The sequence below is a fragment of the Peromyscus maniculatus genome, chromosome 21 (assembly GCF_049852395.1).
Source record: "Peromyscus maniculatus bairdii isolate BWxNUB_F1_BW_parent chromosome 21, HU_Pman_BW_mat_3.1, whole genome shotgun sequence".
NCBI classification, from domain to species: domain Eukaryota; kingdom Metazoa; phylum Chordata; class Mammalia; order Rodentia; family Cricetidae; genus Peromyscus; species Peromyscus maniculatus.
This window is the reverse complement of record NC_134872.1, coordinates 26,537,949-26,551,932: the sequence shown is the minus strand read 5'-3', so window position 1 is coordinate 26,551,932 and position 13,984 is coordinate 26,537,949. Positions and strand designations below refer to the sequence as shown.

The window sequence follows — 13,984 nt, the reverse complement described above, 5'->3', positions numbered from 1 at the left end:
TTGGCAGTGTGGCTTCGTAAAGATCCTTTACCCCTGTACCTCCTAATTTAGGCCCCTTGCTGGAAAGCTGACCTTGCCCAACAAAGTCCCAATCTTGCCCTTGGCCCCGAACCCCTGAAGAAGAGCCTGTCGGCCCCCCTCTGCCCGGAGGCAACCACAGCAGCTGGCTATGGTGAGCTGGTATGGGTACAGGGGCCTGTGGGTACCAAGGGAGAGAGAGGCCAGGGTGGTTGGGTACTGTGGTCTTGGGCAGAGGTCTAGGCAAAAAACGTGGGCTGGAGAAAACCAAGAAGTTAGGTCTAGTCTGTTTCCACTGGTGTAAAAGATACTCAGAGTTTATTCCTTTATAAACAATCTAAGAAAAAACAAACAAACAATACACCTAGCTGCCATGCAGAGAGAGAGAGCGAGAGCCCAGTACTGGGGCAGAGGCTGGTAGTTGGCAAAGCTGCGAATTTGGCGCACTTTGGAGGCTTGGTCTGGCTCAATTATCTAAATTCGTTTCCTTTTAGTTTTTCTGTTTTCCCATCTACAGATCGATGGAGGTGAGGCTAAGTACCCCTCCCCCCACCCCGCACCCCTGCCGGATTCCTGGGGGGTAAAGCTCTGTAAATATGCCTTTTGGGAACCAAGCTGAACCAGCTCTGAGGGACACAGACTCTCACTACAGCCCAGTCCTTCTACCCCAACGGGAGATTGTGGTGGCCAGAACTGTGGTCCAGTTCTCAGGGACCCTCCACAAAAGTCTCAAGATGGCTAAATGTCAGAGCAGCCGAAGGGCCCCGGGCATGAACTTGAGTGACTCTGATGTCATCCCTTTCAAGCTACCTGGAAGCCTTTATGAGCGTTGAACACATATATCTCCGCTATAATGCGGCTGTGGAGGATGCGGTCTCGGCCAGAGTTTGAAAATGAGTGAGTTGGGGGTGGATCTGTCACTTGAAGGGAATGTCTATGGCACCCTTCCCCAGGAGTGGCACTGCTGGTCCTCAGGACCCGGGATGCAGGACCCCACTGACTGGAGCAGCATGCCCGGAAGGTGGGCCAGCAGCGCAGATCCTGCATTTACCTTGAAAGACACAGTCATCGGAGGCCACCCCTTGTCCCTTTCCAGAATCCACTGCCCTGACTTGGGTTTTCTTAAACCAGGGGCAGGGACAGCTGCCAAGGGCCCTTCAGGCTTTTCCCAGTTATTCTGCAGTGACATAAGGTAGCAGCTTATCAGCATGCCCCCTGGAGACCATGATTGACACAGCCCTGCAGGTGTGTTGGTAAAATTGGGAGGGCAAAGAGCTGAGTAGAGTCTCAGGCACGGACAGCTTCTTGCAGAGGCCACCCATGTCCAGGTCCTTGACAAAACGTTTCCGACATTTGGTCTGTCTTCAAGGTTTAGAGCACTTCTAGGGAGCAAATCTTGAAGAAGAGAGGGAGGGACACTTACAGGTGGCCCGATAGGCCCTGGCAGTCCTGGGTGTCCCAGAGGGCCGCTTGGTCCCGGGGGCCCTGGGGGCCCTGGAGGGCCTTGGATGCCAGCCTGGCCTTGTTCCCCCTGAAGTTAGAGAAAGCACGCATTAGAGAGGTGTCAGGGCAGCAGTCAGACCCCCACCCCCCACGTGCCATGCATCTGCCGAGGCCTCCGTGGACCCTGCTAGGAATGCAGTGGGGGGGCGGTGGGTGGGTGGTGAGGGTAATGATGCTGTGTTGCCAGTGATGGTGACTGCATGCAGGGGCTAACGGCAGCAGGGAGAGGACCAGGGCATCAGGGGGCTGAGCTGTGGGCGCTTCTACAGGTCCCCAGGGCAGAGAGAGTCTGGCGGTCGTGGCAGAGATAGAGAGTGAGGGAGAGATGACCCCTGGCCTGAACCCAAGCCCAGCTCCTGGCCTGGCCCGAAGCCAGAGCTCAACCCAGGTGGTCTGCAGCCTGCCTCTATCACTCTCTTCATGGAGCGTGTTTATCAGCAGCCCTGGCCTCCCAGTGGTGGGATGGGAGCATGGGGTCCTTGTTTTCTGTCTTAGCATAGGCTGGTTTTGATTATCTGTTCCAGGGGATCAAATGAGACCCTAGGTCAGAGGCCACGGGGTTTGGTCTGGCTCACTGCTCAGTTAAGTGGGGCTCATCCGCCAAGTCCTTGTTGTTTGGAAGTGGCCTCCAGCACCATCTGCTAGACGCATCAGTCAGCATCTGCTCTTACATAAGCTTCCCCTTTCCGCTCACTTGAGACCATCTTGCGTAACATGCCTAATCAATACAGCTCTATCAGTAGGAAACTGGTAAGCCTTCTCATGTCCCATGATGGCTGACGGTATAAAACCCTAACTCCCCAGAGAATCTGCGGCAGCCATGAGGGCAACTCCTGCTGGCCCTGCTCTGGAAACTGAGTCAGGGCAGTACAGATAAGTCTTGCCTGGCCACCTTGTCTTGGGCACAGATACAGCAACAGGTGGTGGCTGGATCTACTGTGGTTCTCAACCTGTGGATCGAGACCCCCTTGGGAGTCATATATTCAGAAATCCTGCATATGAGATAGTTAGATTACCATTCATAACAGTAGCAACATTATAGTTATGAAGTAGCAGTGAAATAATTTTATGGTGTGTGTGTGTGTCACCACAACCTAAGGAGCTGTATGAAAGAGTCGCAGCTTTAGAAAGGTTGAGAGCCACTGGTCTAGGGACTTCCTCTGCCAACTGGAAATTTAGACTATGGCCCACAGGGAGTTGGTATGCAGCTTACATGAGATAATCGTGCGTGATTCTGGTGTGTATGTACAGCACACATGTGTGTGGAGGTCGGACATCCATCTTAGGTATCGCTCCTCGGGGGCTGTCCTCATTTCTTTTGAGACAGGGTCTCTCATGGGGACCAGGAGGTCACAGGTTAGGCTCAGGTGGCTTGGCCAGAGAGCCCTAGGGAATCTCCTGTCTTTCCCACTCCAGGGCTAGGTTTACAAGTATGTGCCTGGAGGTCCAAACTCATGTCATCCTGCTTGCCCAACAAGCACTACTGACTGAGCCACACTTTACAACCCACCAGGCAGAATGCTCACAGCAGGACCTAGAACACAGTAAATGTCCATCAAGGAGTGGCTAGTGCAAGCAAGGCCAGTACACAGTGACTGTGTGTGTGTGTGTGTGTGTGTAGGGGATGTGTGTTCAAGAGCACTACCTCAGCTTCCCTAAAGTGGGGCCTGTCGGCATCAGGATGAGTGGCCCTGAAAGGGCCTGGTGCTTCTTTGAGCTGCCAGCGACCTCCTGAGTAACCGTTGGAGCCCTGGAGGCTCTCAAGGATTTGGTGGGGGTAATGCGATCCGCAGCCGACAAGAATGGGCTGAATGCTTAATAGACTGCACATGGATCACGTGACTCTGTATTTTTAGTTGGTCACCGGAGTGAGTTTTCAGCCTTATTCAGTCAAGTACTTGAGTATCCAGGCTCCTGGGCTGTGGACTCACCAGGCAAGTAGCTCAAGGCGCTGCCACTCCCAGCTCCCTGGGGCCCTGGGGACACCCGGGCCATAGAAGGCAGATGAAGGGTGAGACCGGCAGTGCCTGGCCTCATGTGACCTCAGACAGCATGGGCAACGATGCTTTGTCCCCGGGGACCTGCTGCTGGCCAAGCCTCCTTGGAGGTAAGCAAGGCAGGAAGATAGGAGAGTAGCTATTCGCCCGTGGGTTGTGGGGCATGCCGCTCTACAAACACCCTCATTGCTCACACCCAGGCTCTGAGATGTCAGACTCGGCAGGCTGTGTGCCTGAGCAGGGAGAGTGTGGGAACGGGCATCAGAGACCTGCTTCTCATTCCGCTTCTCCCTCTTGCTAAGTCCTGTGACGGTGGGTGCGTCCACTCATTCTCTGCGACTCGATTTCCCTGCCTTACCACAGCCACTATGCCTGCTCTTAATTTACAGAGGAGGGAGCCCGAGGCACCCTGGGAATGGGGACAGAACCTGGGTATAAATCCTTGCTCTGTGACCTCAGGCAGCATACAGAACCTTTTTGAGCCTGTATTTCTGCATCCGTGGCGATAAAGACGGTGGCATCTAACTCATGAAAGACTCGTCATCAGGCCTGCAAAAAGGCCTGTTGGTGGTGGCTGTCAGGGTGCCATGCTATGGCGGGGCCTGTGTGCTGTGTATCTCCACTTCCATGGCATCACCGGGCCGATGTCCGCCTAACCTACTGTCACCGTTAGAAGCAGGTTCTGGCACAGTGGGTGACCCCAGCTGCCCCGTTGCGCCCCCAAGATGTGCCAAGCCCCTGGGAAAGCCCCACACAGTATCTACCTGGAAGGTCCGCCTTTTAATGACTGGGGGTGGAGCCAGCCGCACTGAATTGAGGAGAGGCAACAGCTGAGGAGAGACATGAGTTGGAAGGCCAGAGGGCAGAGGCCAGAGGTCACAGGTATTCAGAACGATGTAGGAAGTCACCGAGAAGGCCAAGTGGAGAGAGGAGGAAGAGGGAAGAGAGGTCAGTGTGAACACAGCCGCAGGATAGATGGGGGTGGGGAGGGGCGACTTCCCTAAGGCTCAGCTCAAGGGACGGACACAATGCTCATCTTGCCTTTGGCAACCTCAGCTGTCCTTCTGAAGGCGCGGGCCTCATAAGCACCCCGCCTCAGCTCGGCTACTGGCTAGTAGCCTCCTTGAGTTCCGGGAGAGGGGCTTTCCCTGGCCAGGCCCACCTCTGATGCCGTGCCAGACCACTCAGGCCATATGACAGACACACCATCCAACACTGCGCTGCCCCACCCGGGCCTGCCCGGGTGGACAGCGGCTGCTGGGCTGAGGGTCGGAGCCACAGAACGAGCTAAATTGGTGCGTGGAGCCAGGCTGGCGTGTGGTCCCTGTGGGTTCGTTTTTTTGGGTAGGACAAGAATGGCTGATGTCAGCGAATCGGAGGACCATGGTCAAGGGGAGCTAAGCCTGGCTCCCTGGGTTGAGTTGGCTGTGGGTGTGGCTTGTGAGGCACGCACTAAGTACGGCTGAGGCCTCGTTCGGTGGCTGGCAGGCTGAGAAAAGACGTCTTGGGAATGGGCAACCACGTCTAGGGGGATGGGCAGCTTACGATCACATTATCTAACATAATTCTCATTTGGGGTAATTTCTGCTGCTTTTTGTCACCCTGCTTGGCTAGGCTGAACTTGAGATGACTGGGAAGTTAGAACCTGTATGAAGACCATGGGGGATCACCTGCATGTGTTTAAGGCCCCCCAACTCACCAGAGGCCCCTGGGCTGGATGTTAAGAACCATGATCCATCTGGGCTGAAAACAACATTCAGCCAGGGAATTAGGAGCCCGCCTGGGGCCCCTTCTAGGTTATTCCTGCTGCACAAAGGGGCAGCTATCACACATGAGCCATGCAGAGCCCCTTCCTCCCATGCTGAGGCCCAGGGATGTGCAACATTGAGCTCCGTGTCCAGGGAAGTGTCTCAGCCAAGAGGGGCTGGAGCCCACCTAGAGCCGACAAACCTTTAGGGACATTATCGGGTTGGAGCGCAGAGCTGCGAGAACGCCACTTGGGGACTCCTGGTTTGGGAGGGAAAGGAGGGCAGCAGAGATGGGGTCACACGGAGCAGGAGAGGGCCCACAGACCTAGCAACCCCGCCTGACACCAGCGGACCCACCTCTGCCTACTCCTTGGAAAGCCAGCGATCCATTAGAGGCTCCCTGCTCTCACACTTCTAAATCAACTTGCCTGTCAGTTGGGTGGGTCTTCAAATCTCCCCCGATCCCTGGCTGACTGAAGTCTTCATACTAAGCTTCCGGGACTTGATCACTGTTCCCTATCACCGTTCCCTGCTCTGTTCTTGTGCAGGGTTGAGGGGCAGAGAGCATGCCCTAAGCACCCCTGCAGAGTCAATGACACACTGTAGAAACGCTTGCACTTGTACTGTCTCTGTGCCAGGGGAATGTGCTGTCTTGCTTTTGGGTGACAGAACCATCTTGCATCGTTTCAAATAGACACAGCTGGCTTTCTATTGTTGTATCAGGGTTGGGCTAGATGGGCCAGCAGGGCCCTACACCCCTAAAGTGCATGCCACACACAGGCCAGCTCTGCCCGTGTGGCTGCTGGCCTGGGCCTCAAACCTATTCCTCCCCGTTACATGCCAGCCCTAACACAGCCTCTCACTGGTGGTCCAAGGACCCAGATGTCAGGGACTGGCGTGGGATTCTGTGTCCTGAGAGGCTGGGCAGAGGCTGGCCATGCTAGAGACCCTGGAGAGTCAAGTGCATTCTGAGCCTGGTTTATGGTGGGGGGTAGGGGTGGGGTAGGGGGTGTGATGGGCTCTACCCGCTATGTCCCACCCTGCTCGGCTGTAGTAGCAGCCAGGGCGATAGATTGTGTGTTTCTGGATACACCACAGCCCCTATAAATGGGAGGCCACCTACGATGATCTCCTTCACACTTGTGGCCCAGGCCTGAGCACGATAGGGGTGGTCTGCAGGTTGCTTCACTGTGTCCCACTGGGGCTTCAGGGAGGAGTCAGGGAAGGGCTCCACCCTCCCCTGTCCGCAGCAGGAGCTCTGCTGTCAGCGCACAAGTGGACACTGGGTTCCTATGCTTAGAGGAAGCCAGGAAAAGACAGGGTCAGGAGGGCTAGGGGGAGGCGCCGTCTCAGTCCAGAAACATCCTACCCCTCCATAACGCTCCTGCTGAGAAGGGTTTCCTGTGTTCCTAACAGGCAAGATGCACGCTGCCTCCAGGGGTGCAGTGGCCAGATGATCTCCCCTCCTGGAGATCTGGGTCATCTGAAACCATGACTAACTCAAAAGTCCCTCATATGTGTCCAGGACTTCCAGATCTACAGACACCCCGCCGCCACACACATACCCCACAGGGTAGAGAGGTAACACCCAGATCTATGTCTCCTGGCCAATGGAGGGCAAGGTGACACACACATTCTAGAGATTCTCAGACACTTGTTCAGCAGACAAACGAGGCCATTAGGAGTCTGGTCCCATGCACATCAATGATCACCAGACACAGAGCTGAAAGCAGATCATCAACCTGCTTACACACAGGGTTGCAGGTCCCCACCCCCTACCCTGCACCCCCAGGTAGTGACTGGGCTTCAGGATGGAGCAAAGAGCACCCCTTAGCTTGGAGCATCACTTACCCGGTGTGGGTACTCGCCACACTGACCCTAGGAAGGGAGAGAAAGAGAGGGAGGTGTTAGGCACTTATCAGGGAGATCTGTACCCCCAAAACATACCATGTATCTCCTCATTCGCTGGTGCCACTGCTCTGCTTTGGGCCCTCTGAGATGAAGTGGTCCCTCTTCCCTTGCCTCTAGTAGGCAACAGGAGAAACCCCCTAGGGCCTGCCTGGAGGAGGCTGCATGGGGGTCAGGGATAAGACCCCACTACCTGCCACTTACCATAATGGCAGGATTAGGAATTATGTCCAGCTCAGTTGTCAGCCCATGTCCTGGGTTAGTACCCAATAGTCTTGATGGGGCCAACAGACTCTATGATGTCTTGTGGCCAGCAGGGCTCTGGGAATACCTCCCCCCAAACCAAGAATGCCAGGCACCTGCACCACTGTCCAGGGGTAAACCTACCCATCTTGGTCAGAAAGTGAACAAGGCAGGGAATGTAGGAGGCCACGGAAAAGTTAGGCCAGCAGGGCTCTAAGTTGATACCACAGAGTGAAGGAGCCCTGTGGGATGGCAGGTGGACAGGGCCAAACTTATGCAGGTCTCCAGACTCAAGACTGACAATATATGGGGAGAGTGTGATTGTTTTTCTCTCACATCATCGGTGTCTCTAGGGTTTCTTTAAAACTCACATCTGGAAGCAGCCGCTCTGACCCCTTCCTGCCTGGTAGGAGGCTTTGCCCCTGGCACAGGTCTAGGAGGCCTCAGCTGCACCTACCTTTTCTCCCTTTTGTCCCGGAGGTCCCTACAAAGAGAAGGAAATGACAGTGTCAGGGCTCAGATCCCAGACCACATGGTCCCCAACCTCCCTGCTGGGGACAAAGAAGAGGAGCTAGCTACCAACCGGTTGTCCTCGGGGACCCACCAGGCCCTGTGGAAGAAAGCACATGTGTCAGTGGGTGGATAGATCAGAGACACGTGCCTGGTTGGATTGAGACACATGCTGGGCTTCTAGGCACTTCTTGGACCGTCCCAAAGTCCTACAGGGCAGGACTGCCTATGTCCAACCTGACTAAGGTGGTTTGGCTTTATATGTTGAGCCTCAGTGGGTGTGGCCAGTTGGTCCCCATCCCCCCCACCCCATTCCTCCAGACACTGACATCTTAAGGGACCTCTGCATGGGAGGCTTGGGTGTCGGAGTATTTTACTCTGAAGGACCATACATCCTGCCCCTGGGGGCCTCAGGAGACCCCAACACAGCCTACTTCCTACTCTCCTGGCCATTGAACCAGAAAGGCTTGTGTTGTAGAATATTATCTTAAGATGCATTACATTGTTTATGCTGTGGAACATTTGTTTTAATGATGCAAAGATGTGATGCGTTCTTTTCTGTTGCATTTGTTGAACTCTGTGAAGCTGTGTTACTTTGCCTGTCTAAAACACCTGATGGTCTAATAAAGAGCTGAACAGCCAATAGCAAGGCAGGAAAAGGGATAGGCAGGGTTGGCAGGCAGGAGAATAGGAAGAGAAATCTGGGAAGAGGAATAAGGAGTGAGAAAAGGGGGAGAGGAAGACATAAGGGGCCTAGCCACTCAGCTACACAGCAAACCACGGAGTAAGAAGTAAAGAAAGGTATACAGAATAAAGAAAGAAAAAAGCCCAGAGGCAAAAGGTAGACAGGATAACTTAAGAAAAGCTGGCTAGAGCCAGGCGGTGGTGGCGAACGCCTTTAATTCCAGCATTTGGGAGACAGAGGCAGGTGGATCTCTGTTAGTTGGAGGCTAGCCTGGGCTACAGAGTGAGTTCCAGGACAGCCAGGGCTACACAGAGAAACCCTGTCTCGAAAAATAGAAAAAGAAAGGAAGAAAGAAAGAAAGAAAGAAAGAAAGAAAGAAAGGAAGGAAGGAAGGAAGGAAGGAAGGAAGGAAGGAAGGAAGGAAGGAAGGAAGGAAGGAGGAAGGAAGGAAGGAAGGAAGGAAGGAAGGAAGGAAGGAGAGAAAGAAAGAAAAAAAAAGAAAGAAAGAAAAGCTAGCTAGAAACAAGCCAAGCTAAGGTCAGGCAATCATAAGTAATAATAATACTCCATGTGATTTATTTGGGAGATGGGTGTGGGCCCCCTAAAAGAGCAAAGAGTAAAAAACAGCCAACAATAGGCTTCAGCATGGATGGGGCAGGCCAGCGCTGCAGACACTACATTTTGAGAGGCCCGTGGTGTACAGGAAGCCAGGATGGACATCCTAATCCACGTTCTGAGCTCCCTGGAAGGCACAAGGGGACTTGGCGTTTCTGTCAAGGTTGCCTTATCATTTGGTTCAAGGGAGGAGTTGGGCTCAGTGTCTGGTGGACTTTCAGGAGACCTCACTGAAGCCCTGGTTGAGGAGGCCTGTGCTGATGTGCGGTAGGAGGGCAGGACAGGAGCAGGAATGGGCTGATCCCTCTGGGCCAGGCTCTGCAGACCCTCACAGGGCCAAAGATGAAGGGGCTGGCATCACCTCTGCCCCCCAGCACCGAGAGGATGACAGTGTTCAGACATGGTTCAGGGTGTGATCATGGAAGGCTAGCCATTTCCAGTCCAACACGCTCTGAATTTGAACCCTCGCCTGAGGTTCTGAGGTTGCTGTGAGCCCTCTGCTGGCCTGTGGGAACCCCCTGAGTGCCAGTCTCTGGGCCCCTGGGCATCTGGGTGAGTGGCCTCAGTGTGGCAAGATGTAGAAAAGAGTCCTGCTTCGGACTCACAACTGGATCTACCTGGAAACTAGGAAACTCCAAGCAGGCTCACAGTGGTGGGGCTTGAGAGTCCTGGGATAGGCACCGTGGGAAAGCAAAGGGCCACCCTCTCCTCGCGAGCACCCCACCCCCACCCCGAGAGTGCTGATGTTAGCGTGTTGGGAAAGGCTCCCCTGTGCAGTCTGGGAGTGTGAGCTTGTAGCTAGCTGATCTGCTAAGAGCTATGAGGCCCGGGTCAAGGGTGACACCCTGGATGTCTCCAGTGCGGGAGATGAAGGGCTTATCACTTCTCCCTGAATGATTGATAACCTAGGGTGGTGAGGGGTGTACCCAGCTAGGGGTGACTGTGACAGGCAGGCTCTGTCCCCTTGTAGGAGTGAGACCAGACTGGTCCCCCACCTGTCTTGTGAAGGAAAGGAAGTAGGGGGTCTTACCGTCTCTCCTTTAGGTCCGGGGTGGCCCTGGAAGGAAAAGGGTTTCATGTACATTGTCTAAACACAGAAGCCCTCACCCTGCCTGCTCCAACATGGTCCTCCTTGTGCGATGCAGTTAGCTTCTTTTTCTTTCTCAGCGTCACTTGTCACTCATCTGACCAGACCCTAACCTGCAGGCTGACTGGCCCGGGGGTAGGGTCCCTTCTCCCTTTCACTTTCTCAGCTATAGTTACCTGCTCTCCAAAGGAGGACAGAACTTGGGGTGTCGCCCTGGACCCCAGCTACATCCACGACATATACCCAGGACAGCTTTGCGGGGGATAGCTGACCTTGTGGTCAGCAGACATGACCACTGTAGCCTCTGGGCTCTATGTGGTTTGTTGGGCTGGGGTGACCAGGTCCCCACCTGAGGATCTGAGGAAGAGTTAAGAGATGCGCATGATAGCCCCAGAGCATGCAATTGTGGGGACTCCAAGAGCTCTGGGTCAGCAGCCATCTTTCAATTCCTATGAATGCTTGGATCAGGAGACCAAGTCCAAAGGGTTAAGGTGACCAGAGGTGGACCTGGGTGTGCACATGGAGCCTTAGCGGCGGAGGGGACCCCAACTTTGAGGAGAACAGGAATCACCTTGGCACTTGGGTGGTACTGGAGCAGCCTGTTCTATTCCACCTGTTTAGTGTTCCCGCTGCCTCCTTGCCTTCCCCGACTCCTGATCCCGTGTCCTTCAGAGTCACCAAAGTCTGTGGGTGACTTTTGCTCCACTCACTGGACCTCCAGCTTGACCACCGGAGGCTTTGCCCCATGGTAGCCCACTGGGGTCAGAGGTGACTTACTCAAATAGCTCCTCCTCCTCTTGCCATCAGCCATTCTGGCCAGTTTTTCTTTCTATGGCAACTGTCTTTCAATGATCTGGGATGGAGGAGGACCAGGAGCCCCAGGTGAGTGAGCAGGACAGAGCCCAACTCAAGGGTCTACTTACCCCAAGGGTTCACTTACCGGCTTGCCGTCAAGACCAATAGGACCCTGCAAAGAGAAGGGCTTGATGCAAAGGCCAAGTTTCCCAGGTCTCCTGCCCAGGAGGCAGCCTGGGCACACTGTGTTCCTTGAAAGCTAGTGTTGGTCAGCACTGAGGCAGTGGCTTCTCTGGTCCTGCCCCTTAGAGCCTATCTAGGCTCCACGGGCAAGGGTTAAAGGATACTCCAAGGGCCACCCTAGGGCCACCTGACTGCCACTTCCCTGGTAGGCCTCTCTTCAGTGCCTGGCCAGCAGCCAATCAGTTCACGTTCTCTGGCCCACCATCTGCCCACATCTGGGTATCAAATGGGATGTATCAGCTGCAAATTCACTCACTCAGCTCCTGTCCGGCCATCACTATCTATATGGATATCTCTGTCCTTTCTTGTAGCAGGAGCCCAGCCCTGAGCTACTGGCCCATGAAAGGTCATAGAGTGGGTCCTTTGTGGTTAGGAATCAGGAGGGAAAATGTGGCCTCAGGGATCATGAGGGTGGATGCACTTGAACCCAGCCAGGCCCAGGACCTACCTTCCTATCTCTGCTAATCTGAGCCCTCTGCACTTACCGGAAATCCAGGGAAGCCTCGAGTGCCTGGCTGGCCCTGAAAAGAACAGAGCAGTAAGGATGAGTGAGGAGGGGTGGAGCCAAGTCCATCCTTCCGGTTCATCTCTGTGACCATCTCTGACTCCATGTTATCACCTGTGAGCTGGCTGTGGGAGGATGGGGAAGACAGAAAGGGAGCATCCTAGCAGAGTTCCTGCAGGGACCAAGCTGGGGAGAGGGAAGGAAGCAGCCAGCATCCTTGGGGCCTACTTCTGGAAGTGGCTGGAGATACTCTACACTGCTTGAACCCCTGGAGCCTTGACATGTAAATAGACCAATGGGACCGTCAGGACAGGGGAGGCTTACTCTGGATCGCACAGAAGTCCTGGACCAAAATTGGGTCTGTTTTCTTGATTTACAGGCATTGCTCATGGCCGCTAATCTAAGGATGGTTTGGAAGTCTGCAGAACTTGACCTTCAAAAATGTATGCTTTCAGGCTAGGATGGGTCAGATTGCTGCTACTCAGCAGGCTTCTCCCAGCAGCTGGATCATCTCTGGATTCCCCCTGTCTCTCAGAAGGAGAGACACCCAGGCTTGTTTCCTTAGAGGTGCAGAGTGCCACAGAGACAGTTGTCTGCTTCCTGGTCACAGTCCAGTGGCTAATGCTCAGGATTCCCAAGCAACACACAACTGTGGCTGCAGGTCTGAGTGGCTAACCCAAAGGTCACAGGTAACAGAGAACTGAGAAACCTGGATCCTGGTCACTCCCCTCCTCAGGATCCAACAAGGGTTTCCTTACCACTCATATCGTTCAAGGCTCCAGCAAGATGGCTCCGCAGGTGAAAACACTTGCCATAAAGCCTGATGACTTTGGTATAATCCCTGGGACCCACGAAGTGGAAGGAGAAAACTGACCACTGCAAGTTGTCAGCATGTGTGTGCGCACACGCACATACCATACTCACACATGTGCACACACACACACACACACAAATACATGTGATAAAAAAAATCTGTGTTTTGTTTTTATCTTTTTGAGACAGGTCTCACTACGTAGCCCTGGCTATCCTGAAACTCACTATGTAGACCAGGCTGGCCTTGAATTTACCGAGATCCGCCTGCCTCTGCCTCCCGGTTGCTGGAATTAAAGGTGTGCACCAATACACCTTCATAATTGCTTGTTAGGATGAAGCCATCCTCCACTGCATGCCTGTGACCTGGTTATCTCCCTGTCTCCTCTGTGCCTCTCCGCCTGCCCAGCAACAGTGGCTCGCCTGCTTTCCTAAAAGACATGCCAGCTCTCAGCTTGGGATCCCCTCAGCTTACATGGAAGAACTCCTTTGCAAATATAGACTGTTGGTTCTGGCAGGCTGAATTCTAGTCCAGCCTTCATCAACAACTGTGTGATGCCAAGCCATTGTCTAACCTCCCCAAGCCTCAGTTTCCCCATCCCTAGAATGGGAATAACCATGTAATCTCATCAGGTCACAGAACTACCACCAATTCTGCTTGTAATGTATCTGGAAATAGAAGCTCTACCATTGGGAACTTGTTGAATTAAGCTGATCAGAGGGGTACCAGAAACCAGCCAGGATGCTTGTGTTTACTGTATGCATGTGTACATGCTCGTGTGTGTGTGTGTGTGTGTGTGTGTGTGTGTGTATGTGTGTGTGTGTGTGTATGTGTGTGTGTGTGTGTGTCCATCTATATATATGCAAGGTATGAGTCTAGAGGCGAGAGCGCAATGCCAGACCTTCCTCTATTTGCTCTTCACATGAGTTTTAAGGACAGCGTGTCTCTTTGCTTGGCCCAGAGCTCACTGATTTGGCTAGACTAGCTGGTCACTGAGTTCCGGGGATCTTCCTGTCTCCGTCTCCAGTGCAGTGGTTCCTGACGCGTGCCACAGTGCCTGGCTTTTAATGTGCCTCATAGAGACCTGAACTCAGGTGCTCGCTGCTCTCAAGGCAAGTACTCTACCCACAAAACCATCTCCCCAGCATCTTGGGATCCCTAGAGGTCTTAATCAAGAAGCAGTTCAGAAACAAGATCCCATCCAGGGGACAATGTCTCTGGGCTCACGTGCTGTGACCCTGAAATATTTCCAGGCTCCCTGGATCTGTGCATGTACCCAGAGAAACCACGTCACCTATCTGGCCAGGTGGCATAGG

General features: G+C 53.9%; 1 protein-coding gene across 1 annotated transcript in view; it reads right to left on the bottom strand.

Moving 5' to 3' along the window:
- The window catches only part of Col13a1 (collagen type XIII alpha 1 chain), an 84,703-nt gene that overhangs the window by 50,371 nt on the left and 20,348 nt on the right, over positions 1-13,984 (bottom strand). The window contains exons 6-13 of the mRNA XM_076557178.1: positions 11,838-11,873; positions 11,255-11,281; positions 10,258-10,284; positions 8,001-8,027; positions 7,875-7,901; positions 7,118-7,144; positions 4,283-4,348; positions 1,442-1,549 (exon numbers count right to left, since the gene is read on the bottom strand). Coding sequence (XP_076413293.1) covers positions 1,442-1,549; positions 4,283-4,348; positions 7,118-7,144; positions 7,875-7,901; positions 8,001-8,027; positions 10,258-10,284; positions 11,255-11,281; positions 11,838-11,873 — 345 coding nt within the window. The remainder of the gene's footprint in view (positions 1-1,441; positions 1,550-4,282; positions 4,349-7,117; positions 7,145-7,874; positions 7,902-8,000; positions 8,028-10,257; positions 10,285-11,254; positions 11,282-11,837; positions 11,874-13,984) is intronic.